Source organism: Mustela nivalis, assembly GCF_964662115.1.
Source record: "Mustela nivalis genome assembly, chromosome: 7".
NCBI lineage: Eukaryota > Metazoa > Chordata > Mammalia > Carnivora > Mustelidae > Mustela > Mustela nivalis.
Window position 1 is genome coordinate 86497707 of NC_139026.1, and position 25902 is coordinate 86523608.

At 39.2% G+C, this 25902-nt stretch overlaps 2 protein-coding genes across 2 annotated transcripts; one reads left to right on the forward strand and one right to left on the reverse strand.

Moving 5' to 3' along the window:
* Positions 1 to 15017: 15017 nt before the first annotated feature.
* Positions 15018 to 15502, reverse strand: LOC309869670 (ubiquinol-cytochrome c reductase complex assembly factor 2). The gene has a single exon (XM_082741104.1). It carries the CDS (start codon positions 15474 to 15476, stop codon positions 15066 to 15068), a length of 411 nt encoding a protein of 136 aa, XP_082597230.1. The 5' UTR covers positions 15477 to 15502; the 3' UTR covers positions 15018 to 15065.
* A 1653-nt stretch (positions 15503 to 17155) lies between these two features.
* On the forward strand, positions 17156 to 20759 carry LOC309869667 (olfactory receptor 8S1-like). Its single transcript, XM_082741102.1, has 3 exons — positions 17156 to 17388; positions 18064 to 18107; positions 19128 to 20759. Exon 3 carries the CDS (start codon positions 19144 to 19146, stop codon positions 20074 to 20076), a length of 933 nt encoding a protein of 310 aa, XP_082597228.1. The 5' UTR covers positions 17156 to 17388; positions 18064 to 18107; positions 19128 to 19143; the 3' UTR covers positions 20077 to 20759.
* Positions 20760 to 25902: the final 5143 nt, after the last annotated feature.

Below are 25902 nucleotides of genomic sequence, written 5' to 3' on the forward strand. Positions count from 1 at the left end.
GGACAGCCCCTGCTACTTCTTCAAAGTGGTAGAAAGCTTCTTCAACTACAAGGCCAGCATTCTGGAGGGCAAGCTGGTGGCACAAGTCCAGATCATCCGGCGAGATCGAGGAGCAGCAGCAGAACCGGGTCCGTGGCATCCTGCATATCCTCAAGCCCTGCAACCGCTTGCTGAGCCTAATAGTCCCCATCCTACAGGACAACAGCGCCAGGGAGGTCACCCAGGATTATGGGGCCCAGCACAGCCAGCACTGCACGCTCCTGTTACAGCAAAGATGTGAATGTAAAGTAAGTAAAAGTTTTGGCTTCCCTTGTGACATCTAAATGTGCTGTGCCTGATGTGCCATTTAGGGGTGGGGGTGGCTAATGCTGGTGTTAATAACAAGTAATGTTATTAATAATAGTTAATAATAGTTAATAGTTATATTAACTATTATATATATAACTATATATATATAACTATTATTATATTAACTATAGTTAATAGTTAATAATAGTTAATAACAAGTAACAATTACATTACTAGTAATGAATTGGAAAAGATCAAAGGGGTTTCACCAAGGAACTCATGAAAAAGAGTTGTTTGGTTTTTTGTTTTTGTTTTGTTTTGTTTTGTTTTTTGGTCTTGGCATTGATGTGACTTCCCTAGACATGGGCACATTGCAAGCAAGCGATGTCCTAGATTGCTGACACATATGCCAGCACCACAGAGCATGTAAAATAATGTACATCCCTGCCATCCTGGTAAATCCATCAGTCTGGGTTGCATCTACCCACATCTCTCTGCTACTGGCTATAGTGTTTTGCCTGGGATTGAAACTTCTTAATGAAGTCTCTTTCATGAGCATTTTAGGAATGACACCAGGGTTTGGAGAAAATTTTGTTTTTTAAAATTTGTTATTTAAAAATATTTGTTTTTTATGGATTTGGCAATCTTGTGGTCTATATTTGTATTGTAATTTTGCTAAATGTGTTGGTATTGCTGAATCTGTTGGGAGCATATGGAACTCAGATTGCAAAATGGATCAGTCCTGAATTTCTCCAAGGCAAAGCCCCAGGAAAGAAGCATCTTACAAGCAAACTAGCATACTCATCCCTATTGCCAATGAAAAGCAGGTGACCAAATCCTGTGCACTCAGAGTCAAAGCCAAGATCATTGCTGAAACTGCCAATGAACCAACAACTCCAGAAGCTGATAAGGTTTTTCTGAAGAGGAGCATTATGGCTATTCCTGTTCTATACTTGAATTCTGAAGGAGTGACAATATCTTACTTTGAGTGGCTAAAGAATATAAATCATGTCACCTATGGCTGTTTGACCTTCAAGTATGAAAGTGATTCTAACTTCCATGTTCTCATGTCTGTACAAGATAGTTTAGAAAGAAAATTTAGAGAAAACCATTGAACTTTTCCCATTGTATCCACAGCAGGGTTCCAAAACAGAATATCCAAGAAAGACAATGTGCTTTCTGGCTTAGCTTACATTTGGAGTTTTCTGCCAGGCAAATCACACACATAGCCACAAAGTATAGCCTAGATTTTGAACCTGAGAACAGCTGCCTATGTAAGCATCACTGAGAAGGTCTTCGAAGTGTACACTGAAGCTGGATTGACCTTTAAATAAATGGATCATAGCTGACTTCTTCACTATCCCCTTTACCTGTAACTTCCGCAAACTTAACACAAGTTAAATTTAACCACAGAAAGATTTTTCTTTAATGGACATCATTCTCAATAAGTCTGTCCAATCAGCCCTTTAAGAAGAAAGAAATTAAGGGGGAGATCACATAAACATCGGTGAGTGTGAGAGTAGAAATTGCATGTACCGGAGGGCCACTTGGGGATATTTTGCCTTTAAATAAAAAGTCTTTTCTTCTAGCTCTGTGCTCCCTTGCTCCATTGGCTGTTCCCAACATGTTAATTGCCTTTTGTTTCAGCTGAGCAGTCAGTCATTTGCATAATTTTGCTCTCGCCAAATCTGAGATGAAACATACTATAAATCTGATGCATTTAAGAAATGGGTGTCTGGCATTTTCAGAAGGTAGTGTTCTAAAATTAGTTACTATTTTTTCACATCAGCAAAATAACTCAATTTCACAGGCTGAAAACAAAAACAAAAGCTGTTTCTTATATGCATTTTATTTTTTTTAAATGATAGAAGTACATGTTGCTATAATAAAATTGCCTTTAATCATTTAACAAGCCTAACCTTGAATCAAGCAGTAAGTGCTTTTAAACATAAATGAAAAAAATCTCATATTTTATGACATAAAATAGTATTATTCATAGCTCATCAGTTCTGTATTATTGTCCAGCAAAGATAAAAAGCCAGATGGATAATCATTATCTTCATAACTACAGATGGTGTAGGTTATTTTTATTGTGACCATCTGAATTTGCTAAATATAATTATGACATGTAGTCCAAATAAAGCAGTAACCTCCTTATCATTTTAATTTTATTTCTTTAAAAATGTATTATGCTGAGTAATTGAATAATAATTCAAATAGAGTATCCCAGAAAAAAACTATTTGATCTTGCTGTCTGCAGTCTCGCTGACAGCTTAAGCATTGCCAATGTGTCCGGCCCTACCTGATTCCATGTTCCTTTTCTTTTAGAGGCCTCAAGTTCACACAAGCTTAATTAACAATGTGCTGCTTAAAACACTGGATTGAGTGTTTTGCTTGAGACTTTTTTTGGCCAGGACCTTTTGAACAGTGGTATACCAATGAAATACTAGACATTAGGTATGTTATGAATGAGGCTTTAAAAAAAAAAAAACAATAATACTCTTTCAGAAATTTCTAATTACTTTGTAACTTCATGACTTAACCCGGTAATAAAAAGTTACTAAAAGTCTGCCTTTTCAAAAAAAAAAAAAATTGAAAGGGAAATATTTTCAGATAAACAGCTAAGTATATTTATGTGGTGTTAAGTATATTTAATGGTGTTAAGTATATTTAACACCAGTATACTTTTACAACAGAAATACTGAAAGGATTTCCTTACATAGATGGAATGTATTCCTAAATGGTAACATTGAAATAGAGGGACGAATTAAGAGCAATGGAAAGTTTGAACATGTAAGTTTTTTTTTTTATTTTTACCTTTTTTATTATTAAGTTCAATTAGCCAACATAGAGTACATCATTAGTTTTTGATGTAGTGGTCAATGATTCATTAGTTGCATATAACACACAGTGCTCATCACATCATGCGCCCTCCTTAATATCCATCATGTAAGTTTAGTGATTATTGATCTGTATAGTAACAATAATGTCTTGAGGATATACATGTATATACACACGTATATATAATCAAAATACAGGTCAATAACAGCACAAAAAGTTGGAGAAGGGGGAAAAGTGTTAAAAACCAGGTGGTGGGTATTATAGAGGGCACGGATTGCATGGAGCACTGGGTGTGGTGAAAAAATGATACTGTTATGCTGAAAATAAATTTTTAAAAAAACTATGCTAAAATCCTTACATCTCCCAGGAAGTGGTAAAAGTACTAATTTATAGGATACATGTGGTAATATCCAGGATAATAGCTAAAATAAGAGTAAAAGATTGCCTCCTAATAGAAATGAAAGAATGAAGTGATTTAAAAAAAAAAGGTTAATTCAAAAAGAGGCAAGAAAGGAGAGAAAAAGGAATATAGAGCAGATGTGACATTTGTGGGAAATTAAATGATGTGACAGATGTGGAAAGTTAAATCCAACTACATCAGCAGTTATGTTAAATTTAAATAGACTAAATTCTTTGACTAAGAGTTTATTAACTAAATGCTACTTAAAATAATTTTACCTAGAATACCAAATACAGAAAGGTTGACAATAAAAGGATGGGAAATGTTGTGTCTTATAAATGATAAAAAAGAAAGCTTATAAAATGCCAGTAGGAACCTTGCCAGCACCTCTCCTTTGTCCATTCCCACAAAGAGATGTTAGGGAGGTAAATCATCATGAGATTAGCATAGGGTGGCACGTATAATCAGTTCTAGTTTGGCTGCATAAGGCAAGGTCAATATTCAACCCAGAGTTGCCTTAGAAATAAATACAGTCTAATTCAAAAGAGTAGAAACAGTATTTTGAGAAACTGCATTTCCTTTAGCTCAAACATGGGAATGTAATTCCAGGCCTTGGATACCAGAGCTGATAATAAGAAGCACTACCTCAACAAAAACCTCCAATGTCCAGAAATCTCTTCAAAAGGGTTCCACATTGGGACACCTCAGTGGCTCAGTCAATTAAGCATCTGCCTTCAGCTCAGGTCATGATTCTTGAGTCCCAGGATTGAGGACCAGTCATGCTTTCTGCTCTGCAAGGAGTCTGCTTCTTCTTCTGCCTCTGCCTTTCCCCTTGCTCCTGCTCTCTCTTGCTCACTCTCTGTCAAATAAAAAAATAAAATATTAAAAAGAAAAGAGGAGGTTCCACATTTACCACTCTTCATTTTCTTGTGAGGCATACATTGACCCAATTGAGCTAGGAAGCCCTTCATGATCTTACTGTGTCTTTAATGTCTTTAACATTTATATTTCCTATTCTAATTGTTCAATTAGGTCACTGCCCCATAGGTTTTAAGGGTTCTTTGACCCATTTTTGTAAAGTGTTTTGAAATGTGTTCCTTAATCCAATGATGAGATATTGGTTATGACTCCAAATTTACATAAAATGCCTATTTCTAAGGACCTTGATGGTGTTTCAGCAGCTGTTTCTCTGAAAGAGCAAGTGTAAGTGTCATTTCTGTTAAAATCCTTTTGAATCCTTCAGAGGCATTAGCAGTGGCCCTGTGTCAGTCACCTGTCAGCTTTGGGCCAATCTTTGTTCTTGGGAATTTTCCCAAAGCCAATTTCAGGTAGTTTTTCTCCTGTTAACATTCAGGAAGTTACATTTGTAACTTCCACATTAATGACTAATGGATGACAGTGGGATATGTTTTTGTAAATTCATTGTTGTATGGCTTAGACACTACCATGCCTGCTCATTTCATGTATCCAAGTGGCTACCTAAAGACAGTGGACCAAGGCATCATCTTGGCATTCTGATTCTCCTCTGAGACAGTAATTGGATTCTTTTAGTGAGCATCCATATGATCTACTTTAATTTTTTTTCTAAAATTCCACAGACCAGCACACCTGGGTGGGGCCGTCAGTTAAGTGTCCAAGTTAGTTTGGATTCAGGTTGTGATCTCAGGGTCATAAGATTGAGCCCTGTTGGGGCTCCATGCTCAGTGGGGAGTCTCCTTGGGTTTCTCTCTCTCCCTCTGCCCCTCCCCACCCCCACTCACTCTTGCTCTCTCTCTAAAGTAAATAAATGAACCTTTTTAAAAAAAATAATAAAATTCCACAGGACTTCCACAGTTGTGTTCTTCACATACAGTAGTCTTTAGTTATTCATTCATTAAAACATTTATCAACTATACCTGGGCCTTTGGCTCTGGACTAAGAATTTGTGATAAATAAATAAATAAATAAAATTAGCTGTGCCTTTTTTTTTTTTTTAATTTAATCCCAGTATAGTTAACATACAGCATTATATTAGTTTCAGGTGTGCAATATAGTGATTCAACAGTTCTGTGCATTGCTCAGTGCTCATCATGATAAGTTTACTCTTAATCCCCTTCACCTATTTCAACCATCTCCTCACCCACCTCCCTCCTGGTAACCATCAGTTTCTTCTCTAGAGTTAAGAGTCTGATCCTTGGGATATCTTAGTGGCTCTGTCAGTTAAGCACCCAACTCTTGACTTCAGCTCAAGTCATGATCTCAGGGTCCTGGGACCAAGCCCCACATCAGGCTCCTCATCCAGAGGGTGTCTTCTGGAGATTCTCTCCCTCTCCCTCTGCCCCTCATCCCCCCCTATGTTTGTTCTCTCTCTCTCTCAAATAAATAAATAAATCTTTCAAAAAAAGTTTGATTCTTGGTTTGTCTCTTTTTTCCTTTGCTCATTTGTTTTGTTTCTTAAATTCCACATATGAGTAAAATCATATGTTGTCTTTCTCTGACTGACTTAGTTTGCTTAACTTTATACTCTCTAGCTCCATCCATGTTGTTGCAAATGGCAAGATGTCATTCTTTGAAATCTTTGTGGTTAAATAATATTCTCATATACATATATATAAAATCTCCAGTATATATACATTTACACATATATATGCATATATATACATGTGTGTATTTATATATGTGATATATATATCACATCTTCTTTGTCCATTAATCTGTCAATGGACACTTGGGCTGCTTCCACGGTTTGGCTATTATAAATAATGCTGCAATAAATATAAGGGTGCCTGTATCTATTTGAATTAGTGTATTTGTATTTGGGGGGTAAATACCCGGTAGTGCAGTTATTGGATTGTAGGGGATGTCCACTCTCACCACTTGTATTCATATATTCAGCATAACTCTGAAGGTCTAGCCACAGCAATCAGACAACAAAAAGAAATAAAAGGCATCCAAACTGGTAAAGAAGAAGTAAAACTTGTGCTATTTGCAGATGACATGATACTATATATAGAAAACCCCAGACCCCACCAAGAAATAGAATTGATAAATGAATTCAATAAATTCACAAGATACAATATCGACATACAGAAATCTGTTGCTTTCTCATATGATAATAATGTAGCAGCAGAAAGAGAAATTAACAAATTAAGAAAACAATTCCATTTACAAGTGCACCAAAAACAATGAAGTACCCAGGAACAGACTTAACCGAAGAGGTAAAAGACCTATACTCTGAAAACTATAAAACACTGATGAAAGAAATTGAAGACTACACAAAGAAATGGAAAGACATTCTGTGCTCATGGATTAGGGGACTAAATATCGTTTAAAAAGTCTGTGTCTTTGCCTTTTCAAGTAGGGGTTTACTGTCTGCTGGGCAAATAGCTGCAGACTTCCCTATGAAGTGTCCTTTTTCAGTACAGAAGCTCCCACTAGTGGAGCAAGCAGCCTATTACACTTTAGTGAGAAGAGAGTCCTAAAATTCCTACTACTCACTAACAGGAGAAAGTGTTCTATCATTGATCCTAGAGGTTGAGAGAGACTACCTTCTCATGAATATGATGCACTTACTCCATTTCACCATATTCCTAAGTATAACATTTACATTTTACTAAACAACTTTGCTGTACAGCTCTTCCTTTCTTTGAATATATTTTTTGACATCACGTATATCAAAATATATATCTTGGTAATTGTCCTTCAGCCATATAGTCTGTTTCCAAGGTGTACTAGTAATTGTGTCTCAAATGGTTTGTACTTAGTCATAACATAGGTTTCTAAATCAGAATACAAGTAGCTGCCATTTGGTGTCAGAACTGGACTTTTGCTAATAACTCCAGGCTGAGTTTTAGTAGTATACACATATAAAACCATTGGTTCTTTAAGTTTATGAAGTCCCAGAGGTGCAGTTTGTACTCTTACCCTTTGCATATCCTCAAAGATGTCCTTTGTTCCAGCTCATCTGAATTAAGTGGTTTTTTTCCTAGTCACTCTATATTAGAGTAGAGAGGATACCCAAATTCAGTATGTGTGTCTACCAGAATCTGTATTGCTCCACAAGACCTTGTGTTCTTTTCTCATTAGTGGGACCCAGAAGGGATAATAATTTGTTCTTTACTATTTGTGAAATGTCCCTAGAGGTCTCAACTTGGGATATTCCTCAATATTTGACTGATTGGCCTTAGCCCTTAATCAACCATAAAAATGCTCTTGACTTCCTCTTCCAAAGAGGAAATACCAATGTAATGAATCAAGTGATTTTGAAAGTGGTCATATCTAAACCTCATCCTATCATGTTGTGCCAGTAAGCCAGAGAATTTAGGTACCCATACAGGAGGGCAATAATTACATGATGGAGTCCATCTTACATGAAGATGAACTGAACTTGACCTGCTTTCCAAAATGGAATACAAAAGCCAAGTCACCTTTAGCAAACCAGTCACCTTTAACCTGCTTAATTCTTGAAATGTTTTCCTGGAGCACTGGGTGTGGTGCAAAAACAATGAATTCTATTACTCTGAAAAGAAATAAAAATAAATAAATAAATAAAATTTAAAATCACATTAAGATACCACCTTATACCAGTTAGAATGGCAAAAATAGACAAGTCAAGAAACAACAAATGTTGGGGAGGATGTGGGGAAAGGGTAATCCTTTTACACTGTTAGAGGGAATGCAAATTTATGCAGCCACTTTGGAAAACAGTGTGGAGGTTCCTCAAAAAATTAAAAACAGCTACCCTGGGGCGCCTGGGTGGCTCAGTGGGTTAAAGCCTCTGCCTTCGGCTCTGGTCATGATCCCAGCGTCCTGGGATAGAGCCCCACATCGGGCTTTCTGCTCAGCAGGGAGCCTGCTTCCTCCTCTCTCTCTGCCTGCCTCTCTGCTTGCTTGTGGTCTCTGTCTGTCAAATAAATAAGTAAAATCTTAAAAAAAAAAAAATAGAGCTACCCTATGACCCAGCAATTGTACTATTGAGTATTTACCCCAAAGATACAGAGTGAAAAGAAATGCTATATGCACCACAGTGTTCATAGCAGCAATGTCCACAATAGCCAAAATGTGGAAAGAGCCAAGATGCCCTTCAACAGACAAGTGGATAAAGAAGATGTGGTCCATATACACAATAGAATATTAGCCCTCAGAAAGGATGAATACCCAACTTTTGCATCAACATGGATGGTACTAGAGAAGATTATTCTAAATGAAATAAGCAGAGAAAGTCAATTATATTGTTTCACTTATTTGTGGAACATAAGGAATAGCATGGAGGACATTAGGAGAAGGAAGGGGAAAATGAAGGGGAAGAAATCAGAGTGGGAGATGAGCCATAACAGACTATGGACACTGGGAAACAAACTGAGAGTTTTACAAAGGAAGGAGCTGGGGAGATGGGTGATCCTGGTGATGGGAATTAAGGAGAGCATGGATTGTATGGAGCACTGGGTGTTATACACAAAAAATGAGTCATGGAATACTACATCAAAAACTAATGATGTGCTGTATGGTGACTAACATAACACAATAAAAAATAAGTTAAAAAAAAAAGAAATGTTTTCCTCATGTCTGGCATAGCAAAGGCTATTGATGGAAGTTCTTTTAAAATTCAGTAGTCAAAGGGGCACCTGGGTGGCTCAGTGGGTTAAAGCCTCTGCCTTTGGCTCGGGTTATGATCCTGGGGTCCTGGGATTGAGCCCCGCATTGGGCTCTCTGTTCAGCAGGGAGCCTGCATTCCTCTCTCTCTGCCTGCTTCTCTGCCTACATGTGATCTCTGTCTGTCAAATAAATAAATAAAATCTTTAAAAAAAAATTCAGTAGTCAACAGTCAGCTGTGCAATGTTTTTCATAAGCCATATAGGAATATTATAGAGAGAATTAGAAGACACATTCACTCTTTATTTTTTCTTTCTTAAAAAAGGCTATTGATTGCAAGTATTAATTTCAGCCAAAAGGAAGGAATTTATTACAAAGATACACAGATAATTTACAGAATCAAGGGATAGAAATGCCCCTGGATCTCAGGAAAGAGCTGGAACTGATTCATCATGGGTTTCTAATCTCTCACCAGGGCCCCAAACCACTGGTTACCGAGGCTCCTGCACACTGGTATCCTTTGGAGAGCTTTAACAATGATCAAGCCCAAGCCCTACTTCAGATCTGATTTAATTGGTTTGGGGTTCAGCCTGGGTATTGGGCCTTTTTAAAGATTTCTGAGTGATTCTGATTTCAACAAATTTTGAGAACCATTGTCCTAAACTAATTCGTTCCTCTGTCCTTTTGTCCTAGCTGCCTGGGTGCCCTGGTCTTTGATCAATACCCATACTCTTTCTTAATAATGGCTGAGGTTCAGAGGCCAAGATGCGGGGAAGTAGGAGGAGGCGCCCTTTCAACCTGTACCCTAAAGTGGGCTGATTACCGTCTAAAGAACTCCGATCACCCATGATATCATCCTGAGATCAGAATTATGCACGTCTGGATCTCTACTGGAGCAGAAGAGACCAGTGAGCAGGTAAAGCAGAGTGGGAAAGTCAGACTGATATCAGAAGATAAACAAAAGGAAGAGGGAGCCACCATAGGAAACCCATTGGAAAGTAATATCCCAATACGAGAGTGCCCTGCATCTGGGGACCAGCATTAACTCGGGAGTCTGGTAGAAAGCACTCAAAAATAACAAAGGATCACTGGGAGAAAATCGTGGGAATCGGGGTATTAGGGACAGGGGCTTAAGTCCCCAGACCCAGGACAGCCACCCCTGGCGCAGAGTCAGAGACAGTGCTACGGAGAAACCAGGTCTTGGTCCCCGTGCCAGCAGCACGCCTGAGAGCGAGCGGGGCCTGGCTCCCGTGAGGGGCTGGGAGCCTCACCAGCCAACAGAAGCAGAACCAATTTGCAGTCCCCAATGAGTGCCCTGCCATGTTATCAGAGTCCAAGTCGCGCCCCACGCCCTCCTGGTGCTCTCAACCTGGAAAGACCAGGCACTCTCAGCCCCCTGCCAGGGCCAGCCGGGGGAGGGGGGAGGATCTCAGTGTGGGATCACCACTTGGAACTTCTCTGGCAGTCTGGAGCTGCCCATACAGCCGCCTCTGCCATGGTTTTGGTACAAGCAAAAAATACTGCGTCCCCAGGGACCGCGACTGGGAACCTGCTTCGCCAGCAGCCAAGGGGGGATTTATTTGGGCTTTGCAGCCAGACTGAGGCTTCTCTCTGAGAGGGAGGTCAGGGTGCAGTTTACTTTCCTCTAAACCTACAAAAACCATCAAAAGCGGTCAAGGTGAGAGAGAAGAACAAAAGTGAACAAACATAAAAACCTCCAGAGAACAAAAGCCTGAAAAAATCAGTTTCCCCAGAGCCCACCCCCTTGAGGGGGGCGGGAGGACTTAACTCAGAGAACATCATTGACTGAAAACCCACATGGCAGGCCCCTCCCCCAGAAAACCAACCAGGAAAGGAAAAAAAAAAAAAACCACAAAAATCAAGAGAACAACCACCACTACTTCATAGGACAACTTTTAATTCGTTCCCACTATTCTGGCTCACTTTTTTTATATGGATAATTTTTTAATCTATTTACCATCACAGTGAGCTGTCCAGTACATCAAATTCCATAATAACCTTCTGACCTGAACTTTTTGATACATAAACCTGTGTTTTCCTTTAGCATTTCTATTTTTTAAATTTTAGTTTAGTTTAGTCTAGTTTATTCCTTTTTTAAATTTTTATTTTCTAATATTCATATAGAGTTAAACTTTGAGGTAATCCCCTTCCCCCACAATGCTACCCCTATAGGTAAACCAATTTTTAATCCCACTTTATCTTAGGGTAGTTGAGTCCTTTAACAATGATATCAAGATACATCCAGGAAGAATCAAAACCACCTTCCTCGCCCACACTGAGAATTTATAACCACACTCCCATCTTTTTCTTCCACCAGTGTTTGTGTTTTTGTGTTTGTCCTGATAGTATATAAATCTTACACTTGGGGTTCTTTTTGACGAGGTTCTTCCTTTATTTGCATATATATATAATTTTTTTCTCTTGGCATATACTTTTATCAGTCTTTCTGTTTGTCTGTTTTTGTTTGTATAGTTCATAAATCTTACCTTGGGGCCCATTCGGGCTGAACCTTCTCTTTTATCTTCCCTTTCTTTCCTGTCTCTCTCTCTTTTTTCTTTTTTCTCTCATTTGGGTGGGGAACCCTGATTGCTCAGAAGCGTTCCAGGGTGCACCTTGACTGCACCACGGTCGATATATCCAGCTACATCTGTTCAGCCATCTCTCACCAAAATGACTAGGAAGAGGAATGCCCAACAGAAGAAAAATACAGAGGATGGGCCTTCTGCAACAGAGCTAACGGCTATCAACATAGACAATATGTCGGAAAGAGAATTCAGGCTAACAATTATCCAGGCAATAGCTAGGTTGGAGAAAGCCATGAATGACCAAACAGAATTGATTAGGGCTGAACTGAAAGCGACCAGAGATCATGTTTTCAATGTTAGGGAAGAGCTGAAAGCTACCAGGGATGAGCTTCACAATGCTCTCAGTGAGTTCCAATCTAATCTAAATTCTCTCAAAGCTAAGGTAACTGAGACAGAAGATAGAATTAGTGATCCGGAGGACAAACAGATAGAAAGGATCAGGAGGAAACCTGAAACAAACAGCTTAGAAGCCACGAAAACAGAATCAGGGAAATAAATGATGCCATGAAACGTTCCAACATCAGAATTATTGGAATCCCTGAAGGGGAGGAGAAAGAAAGAAGTCTAGAAGATATAGTGGAACAAGTTCTTCATGAAAATCTTCCCAATCTCACGAATGGAACCAGCGTTCATGTACTATAGGCCGAACAGTCTCCACCCAAGATTATAGATTCCAGAAAAACATTAAGGTACCTGATAGTCAAATTGAGGAAACATAATTGTAGATATAATCTCTTGAAAGCTGCTAGAACAAAGAGGCTCCTTACTTACAGAGGAAGGCCCAGCAGAATAACATCAGACCTGTCCACAGAGACCTGGCAAGCCAGAAAGGGCTGGCAAGATATATTCAGGGCACGAAATGAGAAGAACATGCAGCCAAGAATACTTTATCCAGCAAGACTGACATTCAAAATGGACGGAGAGATAAAGAGTTTCCAAGACCGGCAAGGCTTAAAAGACTATGCAACCACCAAGCTGACACTGCAAGAAATATTAAGAGGGGTTCTATAAAAGAGGAAAAAATCCCTAGAATATCATTGAGCAGAAATATATAGACAATCTACAGAAAGAAAAACTTCAAAGGTAACACGATGTAAATAAAAACGTATCTATCAATAATCACTCTCAATGTGAATGGCCTAAATGCGCCCATAAAATGGCACAGGGTTGCAGATTGGATAAAACGACAGGACCTATCCATATGTTGTCTACAAGAGACCCATTTTGAACCTAAAGATATGCCCAGACTGAAGGTGAAGGGATGGAGAAGCATCTTTCATGTCAATGGGCCTCAAAAGAAGGCCAGGGTAGTGATTCTTATATCAGACAAATTAGATTTTAAACTAAAGACTGTAGTCAGAGATGCAGAAGGAAACTACATCATTCGTAAAGGGACTATCCACCAAGATGATCTAACAATTGCAAATATCTATGCCCCCAGCCAATTACATAAGAAAACTGTTAATCAAGAAAAAGAGTCATATTGATATGAATACACTAATCGTAGGAGAGCTTAACATGCCTCTCTCAGAAATAGACAGATCATTGAAGCAGAAAATCAATAAAGAAACAAGAGCATTGAATGACACATTGGACCAGATAGACCTCATAGATATATACAGAACATTCCACCCTAAAACAACAGAATACTCATTCTTCTCAAGTGCACATGGAACCTTCTCCAGAATAGACCACATACTGGGTCACAAATCAGGACTCAGATTATTCCCTGAGATTATTCCCTGCATATTCTCAGATCACAATGCTTTGAAACTGGAGCTCAATCTCAAGGAAAAGTTTGGAAGGAACTCAAACACCTGGAAGCTAAAGACCACCTTGCTTAAGAATGCTTGGATCAACCAGGAGATCAAAGAAGAACTGAAACAATTCATGGAAACCAATGAGAATGAAGACACTTCGGTCCAAAACCTATGGCATACAGCAAAGGCGGTCCAAAGGGGGAAATACATAGCCATCCAAGCCTCCCTCAAAAAAATTGAAAAATCCAGAGCACACCAGCTGTCTCTATGCCTTAAAGAACTGGAGAATCAACAACAAATCAAACCAATTCCACACATAAGAAGGGAAATCATCAAGATTAGAGCTGAGAGGGGCGCCTGGGTGGCTCAGTGGGTTAAAGCCTCTGCCTTCGGCTCAGGTCATGATCTCAGAGTCCTGGGATCGAGCCCCACATCGGGGTCTCTGCTCAGCAGGGAGCCTGCTTCCTCCTCTCTCTCTGCCTGCCTCTCTGCCTATTTGTAATCTCTGTCTGACAAATAAATAAATAAAAATCTTTAAAAAAAAAAAAAAAAAAAAAAAAGATTAGAGCTGAGATCAATGAGGTAGAAACGAGAGATACAGTACACGTATCAATGAAACTAGAAGCTGGTTTTTTGAAAGAATCAATAAGATCGATAAACCATTGGCCATGCTAATCCAAAAGAAAAGAGAGAAAGCCCAAATTCATAAAATTATGAATGAAAAGGGAGAGATCACAACTAACACCAAGGAAGTAGAAACAATCATTAGAAGTTATTACCAACAGTTGTATGCCAATAAGCTAAGCAACCTAGATGAAATGGATGCATTCCTGGAAACTATAAACTCCCAAAAGTGAACCACGAAGAAATTGACAACCTCAATAGACTGGTATCTCGTAACGAGATTGAAGCAGTGATCAAAAACCTCCCAAAAAACAAGAGCCGGGGATTTGACAGATTCCCTGGGGAATTCTACCAAACGTTCAAAGAAGAAATAACACCTGTTCTCCTGAAGCTGTTTCAAAAAATTGAAGCAGAAGGAAAATTTCCAGACTCTTTCTATGAAGCCAGCATTACCTTGATCCCCAAATCAGGCAAAGACCCTACCAAAAAGGAGAATTTCAGACCAATTTCACTGATGAATATGGATTCTCAACAAGATACTAGCAAACAGGATCCAACAGCACATTAAAAGGATTATCTACCATGGCCAGGTGGGATTTATCCCTGGGCTACCAGGATGGTTCAACATTCGCAAATCAATCAATGTGATACAACAAATTAATAAGAGAAGAGAGAAGAACCACGTGGTCCTCTCAATTGATGCAGAAAAAGCATTTGACAAAATCCAGCATCCATTCCTGATTAAAACACTTCAAAGGATAGGGATAGAGGGAACATTCCTGAATTTCAAAAAATTTATCTATTTAAAGACCCACAGCAAATATCATCCTCAATGGGAAAAAGCTTGCAGCCTTCCTGTTGAGATCAGGAACGCGACAAGGATGCCCACTCTGACCACTCTTTTTTTTTTTTTTTTTTTTTGATGGGGAAATTAGGGCAGTTTTATTTATGATGACAATGTACAAGACTCCACACTTAGGTGCGCGGGCGAGATAAGGGCCGAGCCCAGGCCTTCTGCTTCTCCTCGGGATTCCTGGGGGCAAACTTCTCCTGCAGTTTCTTCCACATGCCTTTATTCATTTCCTTAAACTCTTCCAAGGTGTCTGTGGACAGGATCAGCTTGTACTCTTCCACAGAGAGGCCACTGAAGCTTGTGTCTCTGGGCCGAGGGTACTTGTGTTTGTAATAGTTTGAATGAAGTCGTGCTAGGCTCTCATACATCTGATCACAGGCCTCAGGCTCTGCAATCTGGGTGTTCTCTCCCTCCCGAAAGGCCTGTGCTACCCGCTGCCGCAGGTAAGCGCCCAAGTCCCGGCCCCGTTTGGTCTCGTCCACTGGCCATTCCTCACAGAGCTTAAGGAAACGCCGGTAGCGGCTGGCCGCCATTTTGGGCCCCGTTTGTCCCCCCACTCTCACCACTCTTGTTCAGCATAGTATTAGAAGTCCTAGCAACAGCAATCAGACAACAAAGAGAAATAAAAGGTATCCAAATTGTCAATGAAGAAGTCAAACTCTCTCTCTTCACAGATAACATGATTCTTTATATGGAAAACCCAAAAGACTCCACCCCCAAACTACTAGAACTCATACAGCAATTCAGCAACGTGGCAGGATACGAAGTCAATGTACAGAAATCAGTGGCTTTCTTATACACTAACAATGAAAATACAGAAAGGGAAATTAGAGAATCGATTCCATTTACTATAGCACCAAGAACCATAAGATACCTGGGAATAAACCTAACCAAAGAGGTAAACGATCTGAACTCGAGGAACTATTTTTTCTTTTTTTATTTAAATTTTACTTGGTGAACATATGGTGCAATATTGGCTCCTGGAGTACAATTCAGTGATTCATCACTTAAAAACAATACCCAGTGCTCATCACAGCAGGTGCCCTCTTTAATATCCATCACCCAACCATCCCATCCCCCCACTCACCTCCCTCCATCAACCCTCACTTTGCTCTCTGTCCTTAAGAGTTTCTTATGGTTTGTATTAGTATCTCCATTTTTTCTTTTCCCCCTTCCCATATGTTCATATGTTTTCTATCTTAAATTCCACATATAAGTGAAATCATATATTTATCTTTCTCTCACTGACTTATTTCACTTAGTGTAATACTTTCAATAATATATAATAATTTCTTTTTTGATGGCTAAAAAAAGATCTTCTTTTTTTTGGAAGTAGGCTCCACTCTGGGCATGGACCCAATGCAGGGCTCAAAGCCATGACCATAAGATGAAGACCTGAGCCAGGACCAAGAGTCAGATGCTTAACCAACAGAATCACACAAGTGCCCCAACATCATCTTTATCCATTCATCAGTCAATGGACATTTGTGCTCTCTCCAAAGGCTAGGTATTGTTGATAATGCTGCTAAATACCAGGGTTCATGTACCTCTTTGAATCTATACTTTTGTATCCTTTGAGAAAAAAAAACAAAAACAAAAACCTAGTAGTGTAATTGCTGAATTATAGAGTAGTTCTATTTTTAAGTTTTGAAGAACCTCACCAAAGTAGTTACACCAGTTTGCATTCCCACCAACAATGCAAGAGGGTTCCCCTTTCTCCAAATCCTTGCCAACACCTGTTGTTTCTTATGTCGTTAATGTTAGCCATTCTGACGGAGTTGTATCTCATCATGGTTTGAATTTGTATTTCCCTAATTATAAGTGATGTTGAGCATCTTTTCTGTAAGTTACCTGTATGTCTTCTTTGGAAAAATGTCTATTCATGTCTTCTGTCCATTTCTTGATTATTTGTTTTTTGGGTGTTGACTTTGATAAGTTCTTTATATATTTTGGATACTAAATCTTTATCAGATATGTTATTTGCAAATAAACTTGCTTACATTCTTGAATACAGATGATAAAGTTTTCAACTACAAAACTGACTTCACATTGTGAGTACTGGGAATACCAGAGTTGTCATTCCCCTGAGCTTCTCAGCCAGGAATTTATCGCTCAGGGTGTCAAAACATAGCTGTTCTGAGGATTAATTAGACCAGATAATTGACTGAGTGGCTGAGACATGTTATAAAGGAACACGTAGAAATACAGGTGAAGAGGCACCAGGATGAAGGCATTTGAGATCATTTGAAAGAAGCAATTGTCCTATGACTATCTGATATTTTTAGTTCAGGATCTAGTAATACATCTAGTTATCAATAAGATTTTATGAATTTAACCATGTTTGAGGGTGTAGCAACTACATTTTCTGCTGCATTTATCTTCTTTGAAACTGGATTTAAAATCACACTCCTATAGCCTTCTTGGGCATCAGACAAGAATTTATAGGTAATCAGAATTTAGGTTCTAGGACGGGCTTTGCTTCTGGGATCGTGGATGAAGCAATTGATAAGTAAGGACTCAGGAGTCACCCTTATGGGTAAATAATTCTGGGCTAGACCTTACATTATCAGCCACAGTTATCCAAAACCAGGAATCAGGCTGGGACACCATGGAGAAACCTGAAAGTTGCTTAAAAGATAGGCTCTAGGCCCTAGGCCATAGATAACATTGTTTAACTATACTCCGTGATGTTAAAAACCAGATACAGAGTCTTAGAAAAAAGTGGAACAATATCTGGGCATGAGAATGGGACGTGGAACTTAGACACTGAGAAAGTATTTAAGAATCAAGATTAGAGAGGCACACAACTGTAGTATATATAGGACTGAATGTTATAAGCAGCCCTTCGAGACTGAGCAAAGAAAGGTGAGATCTACTTCCTTTGAGGCAGGAGTCAGAAGCAACTGATGATTTCAACAACATTGGAGCCCTGTCAAGCACAAGCTGTCACAGAACTGAGAAGATAAGTTCCCAATCTTCTTCTCTTACACTCTCCCTGTCCTATCCTGTCTAGGAGAATTGTTCAGAGTGTGTTGTTCTGCAGAGGGTCTCCTTTCCTAGCTCTTCTTTTGGGCGCTGGCATGATTTTCATTCACATACTTTGTTTCCTTCTTTTTCCAGCATTCTCTGCCCAACTGAGATATGCAACTATCCCAGAAAATAATGTAAGTTCAAGTACCATACATCCAGAGTCCCTAATACTTCCTGTCTCATGTACCGCAGCTCTTCTTTTTGAAAACAGTCACAATACCCTCCCCTTCTGAGTGAAATTGCCCTTGAGATTGTAAAATAATTAAGCTTTGGAAGGGAACCATACCAAAATGATTTCAAAATGTCAATGTTAAGCTACCTTAGTGATCTCTTACACCTCCTTTAGGCCTTTAGGAAACAACAAGTTCAGTGATTGTTGCAGCAAAAACTTAATTCCTGATAGTGCCACATCATCTAAGAGTGATTTACTATCTGACTTCAGCCTACAGTTTTAGCCCATGGTAATGACACTGGTAAAAAAAAAAAAAAAAAAAAAAATAGATGAGCTTTCTGTGTAGATATTTTTCCAAATACTTTACATATATCATATTTATACTTGCAAAAACTGCATAAGATTGGTACTGTTATGACCTCACTTTACAGACAGGAAAACTGAGGTCCAGAACAACTAAGTCATTTGTACAAAGTCTCACAGTTAATTAGCAGCAGAGGTGGGATGAACTGGGCTGATGCTTAACTGTGACTACCTATGCTGCTCACTCATACTCTAGGGTAGAGCTATGAAGAACTATTGAGTTTCCTTAATTCTTGACCTTTGAGCATAATTTTCTCTCAATTTACACGTCTCCTTAGAGGAAGTTTCATTTTCTTAAAATCTTGGTCCATATACCTCAGTATTAACTCATTACTGAATCTTCCAAAACTGATCTTTAGAACTGCCATTGCACCATCCCCATGGTTTCTAATTGCCTGTCTTTACATACATATCTCACTGAAGTGGGACCTTTAACAAAAGAGACCATGCCTTTTCCCCATTACCTTTAAAGTGAGTGACATAAAACTAGTGGCCTAGTGTAGAAGTCAAATATTTATTTGCTGATTAATAGTGATAATAAGAGTGAATCAATGCCAGGTAAAACCTGACTGGAGGATGGAAGAAACTTCACTGCCATGATTTTTCATGTAATTTTTAGGAAACAGCCTTCATAAATGGCCTTGGGGAACCACAGTACCATCACTGAATTCCTCCTTCTTGGGCTGTCTACAAACCCCCAGGTCCAGACTCTTCTCTTTGTGCTGTTCCTGAACATTTACCTCCTGACCATCTTGGGGAACCTGATGATGCTGCTGGTGATCAGAGCTGACTCTCACCTCCACACACCCATGTATTTTTTCCTCAGTCACCTCTCTTTCCTAGATCTTTGCTTATCTTCTGTTACTGTGCCCAGGATGCTGAGAGACCTCCTATCAGAGATAAAAACCATCTCAGTAAGGAGTTGCCTGGCTCAAAGTTTCTTTGTGTTTATCACTGCAGGGACTGAGGGCTTTCTTCTCTCAGTGATGGCCTATGACCGCTACGCTGCCATCTGCCACCCTCTGCTCTATGGACAGATGATGAGGAAAGAGCTTTGTGTGCAACTTGTGTTGGGCTCATGGGGCTTGGGGCTTAGTAACGCACTTATCAACATCCTCCTAGCTACCAACATGGACTTCTGTGAGAGCCATATCATCAGCCACTACAGCTGTGAGGTACCCTCCCTCTTTCCCCTGTCTTGCTCTGATATCTCCACCAACCTCATAGTGCTGTTCTGCTCCACCCTACTTCATGGGTTTGGGACCTTATTTCCAATCATCTTATCCTATGCCTGCATTGTCTCTACCATCCTGAGAATCAGCTCCACCTCAGGTAGAAAGAAGGCCTTCTCTACCTGCTCCTCTCACCTTACGACAGTGATCTTCTTTTATTGCTCAGGGTTTCTCCGCTATCTCATGCCAACCTCAGGATCCCCCCTAGAGCTGATCTTCTCTGTGCAATATAGTGTGATTACCCCCATGCTGAATCCTCTCATCTACAGCCTCAAGAACAAGGAGGTGAAGGCAGCTGTGAGGACACTGGGAACTTATTTGCCATGTTCCAGGTGAAAAAAAGAGAAGCTAGAGGATAATAGAAAATCAGGATAATATGATACTAGCCACACAGTGTGTAAGTTGACTTTAATAAAAACTTTCTAGGTCTATATTATGTCAGATGTTATGAGATAAGCAAGCAGTGCAAAAGAAAGAACATAGAGGTATTAGAAAGTTGCTACTTTGGTCTAAATAGAAGGAAACATGGGTTAAATAAGTGTCTCAATTCAGAAAATGTGGTCATTAAAGTGTTGATTCATCATTCTCATGTACTCCCTAAATATTTACTTTGATCTTCTTATTAGTAAAATATGTATATGTTCAGTTATTATTAGTAATTTAGTTTAGGAAAAGACAATGAAAGCCATACTTTACTCTTAAGTGAAGATTCTGAGTGGGTGTTTAAAGGTAGTAACAGACTTCAGCTAAGTGGAAGGAGAATAACAAACTTCAACTGAGTGGTCCTTGGATATAGGCAAAAGGAACTGAAGATGCTGAAGAAAGTGAGTTCATATATTGGGTCAGTACAGATTCAACAAGCTTCCGAAAGCCTGTTGTTTCTTTCTGTAATCTTTCTATGGAATCCTTACATATGCTCATTCATATATGTATAATTTCTTGGATATATGTGTGAATACATGTTCTGATCATAACAATAACTAAAAACAAAATAAAATACATATAAATTAACAAAGAAAGCAAATATTATTTTTTATTTATTTTCAGCATAACAGTATTCTTTATTTTTTCAACACACCCAGTGCTCGATGCAATCCATGCCCTCTATAGTACCCACCACCTGGTTCCCCCAACCTCCCACCCCCCCACCACTTCAAACCCTTCAGATTGTTTTTCAGAGTCCATAGTCTCTCATGGTTCACCTCCCCTTCCTATTTCCCCCAACTCCCTTCTCCTCTCTAACTTTCCATGGCCTCCATGCTATTTGTTATGCTCCACAAATAAGTGAAACCATATGATAATTGACCCTCTCTGCTTGACTTACTTCACTCAGCATAATCTCTTCCAGTCCCATCCATGTTGCTACAAAAGTTGGGTATTCATCCTTTCTGATGGAGGCATAATACTCCATAGTGTATATGGACCACATCTTCCTTATCCATTCGTCCATTGAAGGGCATCTTGGTTCTTTCCACAGTTTGGTGACCATGGCCATTTCTGCTATAAACATTGGGGTACAGATAGCCCTTCTTTTCATGACATCTGTATCTTTGGGGTAAATACCCAGGAGTGCAATGGCAGGGTCATAGGGAAGTTCTATTTTTAATTTCTTGAGGAATCTCCACACTGTTCTCCAAAGAGGCTACACCAACTTGCATTCCCATCAACAGTGTAGGAGGGTTCCCTTCTCCCCACATCCCCTCCAACACATGTTGTTTCCTGTCTTGCTAATTCTGGCCATTCTAACTGGTGTAAGGTAGTATCTCAATGTGGTTTTAATTTGAATCTCCCTGATGGCTAGTGATAATGAACATTTTTTTATGTGTCTGATAGCCATTTGTATTTCTTCATTGGAGAAGTGTCTGTTCATGTCTTCTGCCCATTTTTTGATATGATTGTCTATTTTGTGTGTGTTGAGTTTGAGGGGTTCTTTATAGATCCTGGATATCAACCTTTTGTTTCTACTGTCATTTGCAAATATCTGCTCCCATTCCGTGAGTTGGCTCTTTGTTTTGTTAACTCTTTCTTTGCTGTGCAGAAGCTTTTGATCTTGATGAATTCCTAGAAGTTTATTTTGGCTTTTGTTTCCTTTGCCTTTGGTGATATATCTTGAAAGAAGTTGCTGTGGCTGATATCGAAGAGGTTACTGCCTATGTTCTCCTCTAGGATTCTGATGGATTCCTTTCTCACGTTGAGGTCTTTTATCCATTTTGAGTTTATCTTTGTGTACGGTGTAAGAGAATGGTCGATTTTCATTCTTCTACATATAGCTGCCCAGTTTTCCCAGCACCATTGATTGAAGAGACTGTCTTTTTTCCATTGTATATTTTTTCCTGTTTTGTTGAAGATTATTTGCCCATAGAGCTGAGGGTCCATATCTGGGTTCTCTCTCTGTTCCACTGATCTATGTGTCTATTTATATGCCAGTACCATGCTTTCTTGGTGATCACAGGTTTGTAGTAAAGCTTGAAATCAGGTAACGTGATGCCCCCAGTTTTTTTTTTGTTTTTGTTTTTCAACATTTCCTTAGCGATTCAGGGTCTCTTCTGATTCCATACAAATTTTTGGATTATTTGCTCCAGCTCTTTGAATACCGGTGGAATTTTTATCGGAATGGCATTAAAAGTATAGATTGCTCTAGGCAGTATAGACATTTTAACAATGTTTATTATTCCGATCCAAGAGCATGGAATGGTCTTCCATCTTTTTGTGTCTTCTTCAATTTCTTTCATGAGTGCTCTGTAGTTCCTTGAGTACAGATCCTTTGCCTCTTTGGTTAGGTTTATTCCCAGGTATCTTATGGTTCTTGGTGCTATAGTAAATGGAATCGATTCTCTAATTTCCCTTTCTGTATCTTCATTGCTAGTGTATAAGAAAGCCACTGATTTCTGTACATTGACTTTGTATCCTGCCACGTTGCTGAATTGCTGCATGAGTTCTAGTAATTTGGGGGTGGAGTCTTTTGGGTTTTCCATATAAAGAATCATGTTATCTGTGAAGAGAGAGAGTTTGACTTCTTCATTGACAATTTGGATACCTTTTATTTCTCTTTGTTGTCTGATTGCTGTTGCTAGGACTTCTAATACTATGCTGAACAAGAGTGGTGAGAGTGGGCATCCTTGTCGCATTCCTGATCTCAACAGGAAGGCTGCAAGCTTTTTCCCATTGAGGATGATATTTGCTGTGGGTCTCTAAATAGATAAATTTTTTGAAGTTCAGGAGTGTTCCCTCTGTCCCTAACCTTGAAGCATTTTATTTTTTTCATTCATTTATTTTCAGCATAACAGTATCATTATTTTTTTACCACACCCAGTGCTCCATGCAATGTGCCCTCTATAATACCCACCACCTGGAACCCCTGAAGCGTTTTAATCAGGAACAGATGCTGGATTTTGTCAAATGCTTTTTCTGCATCAATTGAGAGGACCATGTGGTTCTTCTCTCTTCTCTTATTAATTTGTTGTACCACATTGATTGATTTGCGAATGTTGAACCATCCTTGTAGCCCAGGGACGAATCCCACCTGGTCATGGTGGATAATCTTTTTAATGTGCTGTTGGATCCTCTTTGCTAGGATCATGTTGAGAACCTTAGCATCCATATTCATCAGTGAAATTGGTCTGAATTCTCCTTTTTGGTAGGGTCCAGGTAATACTGGCTTCATAGAAAGAGTCTGGAAATTTTCCTTCTGCTTCAATTTTTTGAAACAGCTTCAGGAGAACAGGTGTTATTTCTTCTTTGAACGTTTGGTAGAATTCCCCAGGGAATCTGTCAAATCCCCGGCTCTTGTTTTTTGGGAGGTTTTTGATCACTGCTTCAATCTCGTTACGAGATACCAGTCTATTGAGGTTGTCAATTTCTTCGTGGTTCACTTTTGGGAGTTTATAGTTTCCAGGAATGCATCCATTTCATCTAGGTTGCTTAGCTTATTGGCATACAACTGTTGGTAATAACTTCTAATGATTGTTTCTACTTCCTTGGTGTTAGTTGTGATCTCTCCCTTTTCATTCATAATTTTATGAATTTGGGCTTTCTCTCTTTTCTTTTGGATTAGCATGGCCAATGGTTTATCGATCTTATTGATTCTTTCAAAAAACCAGCTTCTAGTTTCATTGATACGTGTACTGTATCTCTCGTTTCTACCTCATTGATCTCAGCTCTAATCTTGATGATTTCCCTTCTTATGTGTGGAATTGGTTTGATTTGTTGTTGATTCTCCAGTTCTTTAAGGCATAGAGACAGCTGGTGTGCTCTGGATTTTTCAATTTTTTTGAGGGAGGCTTGGATGGCTATGTATTTCCCCCTTTGGACCGCCTTTGCTGTATGCCATAGGTTTTGGACCGAAGTGTCTTCATTCTCATTGGTTTCCATGAATTGTTTCAGTTCTTCTTTGATCTCCTGGTTGATCCAAGCATTCTTAAGCAAGGTGGTCTTTAGCTTCCAGGTGTTTGAGTTCCTTCCAAACTTTTCCTTGAGATTGAGCTCCAGTTTCAAAGCATTGTGATCTGAGAATATGCAGGGAATAATCTCAGGGAATAATCTGAGTCCTGATTTGTGACCCAGTATGTGGTCTATTCTGGAGAAGGTTCCATGTGCACTTGAGAAGAATGAGTATTCTGTTGTTTTAGGGTGGAATGTTCTGTATATATCTATGAGGTCTATCTGGTCCAATGTGTCATTCAATGCTCTTGTTTCTTTATTGATTTTCTGCTTCAATGATCTGTCTATTTCTGAGAGAGGCATGTTAAGCTCTCCTACGATTAGTGTATTCATATCAATATGACTCTTTTTCTTGATTAACAGTTTTCTTATGTAATTGGCTGGGGGCATAGATATTTGCAATTGTTAGATCATCTTGGTGGATAGTCCCTTTACGAATGATGTAGTTTCCTTCTGCATCTCTGACTACAGTCTTTAGTTTAAAATCTAATTTGTCTGATATAAGAATCACTACCCTGGCCTTCTTTTGAGGCCCATTGACATGAAAGATGCTTCTCCATCCCTTCACCTTCAGTCTGGGCATATCTTTAGGTTCAAAATGGGTCTCTTGTAGACAACATATGGATAGGTCCTGTCGTTTTATCCAATCTGCAACCCTGTGCCATTTTATGGGCGCATTTAGGCCATTCACATTGAGAGTGATTATTGATAGATACGTTTTTATTTACATCGTGTTACCTTTGAAGTTTTTCTTTCTGTAGATTGTCTATATATTTCTGCTCAATGATATTCTAGGGATTTTTTCCTCTTTTATAGAACCCCTCTTAATATTTCTTGCAGTGTCAGCTTGGTGGTTGCATAGTCTTTTAAGCCTTGCCGGTCTTGGAAACTCTTTATCTCTCCGTCCATTTTGAATGTCAGTCTTGCTGGATAAAGTATTCTTGGCTGCATGTTCTTCTCATTTCGTGCCCTGAATATATCTTGCCAGCCCTTTCTGGCTTGCCAGGTCTCTGTGGACAGGTCTGATGTTATTCTGCTGGGCCTTCCTCTGTAAGTAAGGAGCCTCTTTGTTCTAGCAGCTTTCAAGAGATTATATCTACAATTATGTTTCCTCAATTTGACTATCAGGTACCTTAATGTTTTTCTGGAATCTATAATCTTGGGTGGAGACTGTTCGGCCTATAGTACATGAACGCTGGTTCCATTCGTGAGATTGGGAAGATTTTCATGAAGAACTTGTTCCACTATATCTTCTAGACTTCTTTCTTTCTCCTCCCCTTCAGGGATTCCAATAATTCTGATGTTGGAACGTTTCATGGCATCATTTATTTCCCTGATTCTGTTTTCGTGGCTTCTAAGCTGTTTGTTTCAGGTTTCCTCCTGATCCTTTCTATCTGTTTGTCCTCCGGATCACTAATTCTATCTTCTGTCTCAGTTACCTTAGCTTTGAGAGAATTTAGATTAGATTGGAACTCACTGAGAGCATTGTGAAGCTCATCCCTGGTAGCTTTCAGCTCTTCCCTAACATTGAAAACATGATCTCTGGTCGCTTTCAGTTCAGCCCTAATCAATTCTGTTTGGTCATTCATGGCTTTCTCCAACCTAGCTATTGCCTGGATAATTGTTAGCCTGAATTCTCTTTCCGACATATTGTCTATGTTGATAGCCGTTAGCTCTGTTGCAGAAGGCCCATCCTCTGTATTTTTCTTCTGTTGGGCATTC